This window comes from Cucumis sativus, chromosome 3 (assembly GCF_000004075.3).
Source record: "Cucumis sativus cultivar 9930 chromosome 3, Cucumber_9930_V3, whole genome shotgun sequence".
Classification (NCBI taxonomy): domain Eukaryota; kingdom Viridiplantae; phylum Streptophyta; class Magnoliopsida; order Cucurbitales; family Cucurbitaceae; genus Cucumis; species Cucumis sativus.
The window spans coordinates 16,561,837-16,565,919 of record NC_026657.2 but is presented as its reverse complement, the minus strand read 5'-3'; the positions used below and the strand labels follow the sequence as shown (position 1 = coordinate 16,565,919).

The 4,083-nt window shown below is 31.8% G+C and overlaps 1 protein-coding gene across 1 annotated transcript; it reads right to left on the bottom strand.

Annotated features, from left to right (window-relative positions):
* Nucleotides 1–1,418: 1,418 nt before the first annotated feature.
* LOC105434873 (transcription factor CYCLOIDEA) lies at nt 1,419–3,280 on the bottom strand. Its single transcript, XM_011653062.2, has 2 exons — nt 1,722–3,280; nt 1,419–1,597 (listed from the first exon to the last, which is right to left on the bottom strand). Exon 1 carries the CDS (start codon nt 2,882–2,884, stop codon nt 1,736–1,738), a length of 1,149 nt encoding a protein of 382 aa, XP_011651364.1. The 5' UTR covers nt 2,885–3,280; the 3' UTR covers nt 1,419–1,597; nt 1,722–1,735.
* Nucleotides 3,281–4,083: the final 803 nt, after the last annotated feature.

Here is a 4,083-nt window from a genome sequence, read left to right as displayed (position 1 = left end):
AGTGGATAAATATTGTAAAACTACAAACAAAAAAAAGGGGGATGGCTAGGGTTGCTAATGCTTCATGTCAATCATATTTTGTTTCCCACAGAGTCAGTTATGTTCACTTTTACTTTCATTTTCAAACATCTTTACAAAAGCTTTTTGAGAGAGCTTTTCTTATTTTACTTTGTATTCTCCATGATATGATCAACCCACTTTTATAATTAATTTCTTATAATAAACTATTCTGTCTTTAATTTATTTGTATTATGTATTTGAAAACGCCTATTTTGAAGCATTTTACTGCATCAGTATTTAAATGTATCATTATCCTAATCTTTTAGTAAACCAATATACTTTACTACGTATGTAAAAGGAAATTCGAAAAGGGTTACATAAATAAAGCAGTTCTGTAATCATGTAAAGAGCGACAATCAATGAGTTATAATCCATCGTGTGGACTAGAAGACAACAAATCAATACTCTAAAGCAATAGCACAAAATTCTAGAAGCAATTAATGAATAAATCATTACTTAGCTAGAGTTGAAATTAAAGTTTGATTTGATAATCATAAGCTCCATCCCATTCAAATAATACCTTTCTAAATTATAACTCATAAGTTAAAAAAATAAAAACAAAAAATTAAAACATACAGGCCTCTCCCATCCTATCTTTTAACAAATCGCCAAAAGACGAAAGAGATTTTGTAATCGATACCATAACATCTCAAACTAATTAAATTAACACTTCATAGCATATTCATTAGATTTCAAGCCGATAAAGAAGAGATTTATTGCCATGTGAGGAAAAATGCAAGAGAGGACATGCTATTACGAACAATGAAGAACAAAATAGGCAGAAAATTAGAGAAAAATCCTTCCTATTTTAAATGATGATAGTGATATCATAGTTACAAAAACCGTAGATCTAGTACAATTAAGAGAACCAAATATATGATATCTTCCCACATTTGTGAGCTGATTGGGGATCTCTCCTCATAATATATATGATATTATTTAAATCACCATTAAACCTTAAACTATTACATATGATTGGTAAACTCATATGTATGAAGACCAAATCTATCGAAAGATCTTAAAAAAGGAAAGGTTTGGAAATGATTTTAATTAAAATTAGTACAATTACTCTGAAACAATATCATTCCGAAACAATTTACTATTTGGTTTTAAACTTAAAAAAGCATTATAATGCTATGAATGATGTTTTAGCAGGAGTGATTTTAGACATTCGAAAATTAATATCATACATGCCTAACATTCACATGTATGTCAATCGCCAATAGCAATGTAGCATCGATATTCACAAAAAATCCAACTCTCAATTTGGCAGCCAAAACTATAAATTAATATTATTTGAAGAATATCCATGAGACAAAGACACAATATATATTTGGATATACTAAAGAAAAATGATATAATGGATCGAACATGATTTAGTGATTATAATAAAGCAAGAAAAAACTTAATCATCAGTCTTTAATTGTTATAATATCATAAATCTAAAAGAACATTCAAGTAGTAGTTGAAGAAAAACCAATCTAAAACAGGCCACGTTTTGACATTGTTGACTGCATTCCACCCTTGATTTGTAAAACTGCCAAAAAAGAAAAAAAAAAGAAAAGAAAAAAAAAAAGAAACCGAAACACAAAAACAAAATATTCATCAATTTTTTAGGGGGAAAAAATAAAAAATCTAAAGCCTTTGATGGTTGAAATTACCTGTTAATAAAATTTTACTTGGCAATAGGATAATTGGGGTTGCTATTGGTATCCAAATTTTGAGTTAAGTTAATGGGAATACCGTCAATGGAGATGAGAAAATTTCTTTGAGAAGAACCAGAAATAATGGAAGGTTTCCATTTCCTCTTTGAAGCCTTCATCTGATCCAAAAGCTTCCGTTGAGAGGTTTCGGCATTCTCGTCATCTCGACGCGATTTATCACTGTAGTTGTCGTGGTTGATGAACTTCTTAGAATAAATGATCTTTCTCTTGTTAATGAACGAGGATTCCTCCATTGACAGATTTGAAGTTTCAGTGCTATGATTCAAATGCTTACTCCAATGATTCGAAACTTCTTGGGCGCCGCCCTTCTGATGACCGTAAACTTTCCTGTTGTCAACTTGCTTCTTCTCCATGGTTCTCTCTCTGGCTCTTGCTCTGGCTTTGGCTCTTGATTCTTTAGCAAGAAGATTAAAACCTTCAACTTTCTCTTTACTCACTTTCTCTTGTTCATCAATGCTCAACATTGATTTCATCTTCAGCTCCCATCCTTCTTTATCATCATCATATTCTTCTTCAACATCAGAAGAATCAGCTACCAAAGAAAATTTTTTAGCCCCTCCATGAACCCCAAGATTTCCACTCTTGGTCCTTGAAAGCTCTTTAATTGCTTTTTTGGATTTGCTAAAAAGCCACTCTAGGGTTTTGCTTGCTTTATCGTACCCTAACATGTCTTGCAAATCAAAGAACTTGCGAGCTATATCAATGGACAATCTCACTCTTCGATCGCGCAAACCCTGAGCTGTATAAATCTTGCTATGCCGATCCTTCTTCCCCATCCCCGTTGTCCCTGCTCCAGGAGCGCTCGGGATAACCATATCACCGAGAGCTTGAATGTTGTTCCCTGCTACTGCAAAATTGATCACGGCCGTTTCGGGAGGTGCCAACGCGGAGAAATGAGCAATGGGAAAATAGGGAGCTAGAAATGAGAGTGGATCTTGATGGGGTTGGTGATGGAAGTTGATAGTCGAAGTGTTGCTGGATGAAGGGTCAGAGTTGAGAAGTGAAGGAATGGAGGGAGGGAGATTGTAGGAATTAGTAGTGGAAGAAGTAGAAGAAGGAAAACAATGAAAAGGGTTGAGATTATAGTTTGAAGATCCCATTTTCTTCTTTCCTTTAGGATTTTGGAAATGTGAAATGAAACTCTCAAAGAACTCTGCTACCCATTAAAGATCTTTCATCATTTTCCTTCTTCCTTGGTTTGAAAATATAATTGTGATCGATTTTTAGGTTTAGGGGTTGATATTCAAAAGGGAGAGAGATATGAAGATGGAGTGTGAGAGAGGTTGAAGGTCATGCAGTATTGGAAGATCAATAAGGGCAATAAGGGTTAGTATTTCGTCTACTTCTTCTCAAATTTTTCTTTTTTGTATGTTGATGATCTTATTTCTTCTGGTAAAAATAGTTGAGATATTTGAGAAAGAGATCAAAGGGAAGGAGAAAGAGAGAGAGAGAGAGAGAGGACAAAAGTGGGTGGCTATGGGTGTGAGAGTAAAAAGGGAATGGGGCCCTTAAACGTGGGAGATTGTCACTTACCATGGCTACAAATTTAAGGAAGATTCTTCAACAAAACATCCATATTAACCTTTTATTTTCCCTCTAAATTACTAGGGTTTCGTTATGATATTAATCCCTAAAAACAAACCAAACCAACAAGAGGGATATAATTTGAAATCTCATCCATCTACATCTATCATATAACATGTTTGGAAAGTCATGATTTTGAAATGCTTCACCATACCTTTTGACATTTTTATTATTACCCTCAAACACGTATTTAATAATTATTCAAAATTATTTTTGATGATATATGAAATCTGGAATGAAATATTTATCTATATTTGAGTAATTGAAGTTACATTTAAGACTAATTTTTATGTATGATGAACGTTATTTTAACCCTTTTAAAAATACTATTAAATATTTAAAGTATTAATTCTTTTAACAATCTAGTGACATAAGGTCTTTAACTAATTAAACAAAAAGGGATTAAAATACGTTTGATATTAATTATGATTAATTTATAAGAAAATTGTCAAAAACAGTAAATATGACAAAATATTTACGACATATAACAAAGTTTCAGATTTTATCAATAATAAATATTGATAGTGTTTCTATAAGTGACATTGATAGACAATGATAAAAGTTTATCGGTTTCTATCTTTCATAAAATTCAAAATTATCAATAATTCATATCTAACATGTATATTTTTATAATTACCCATAAACATAATTTTTTTAAAAAAAAGAATCTATGAATCCCAATATAACATATACACACACTATAAACAAAAACTAT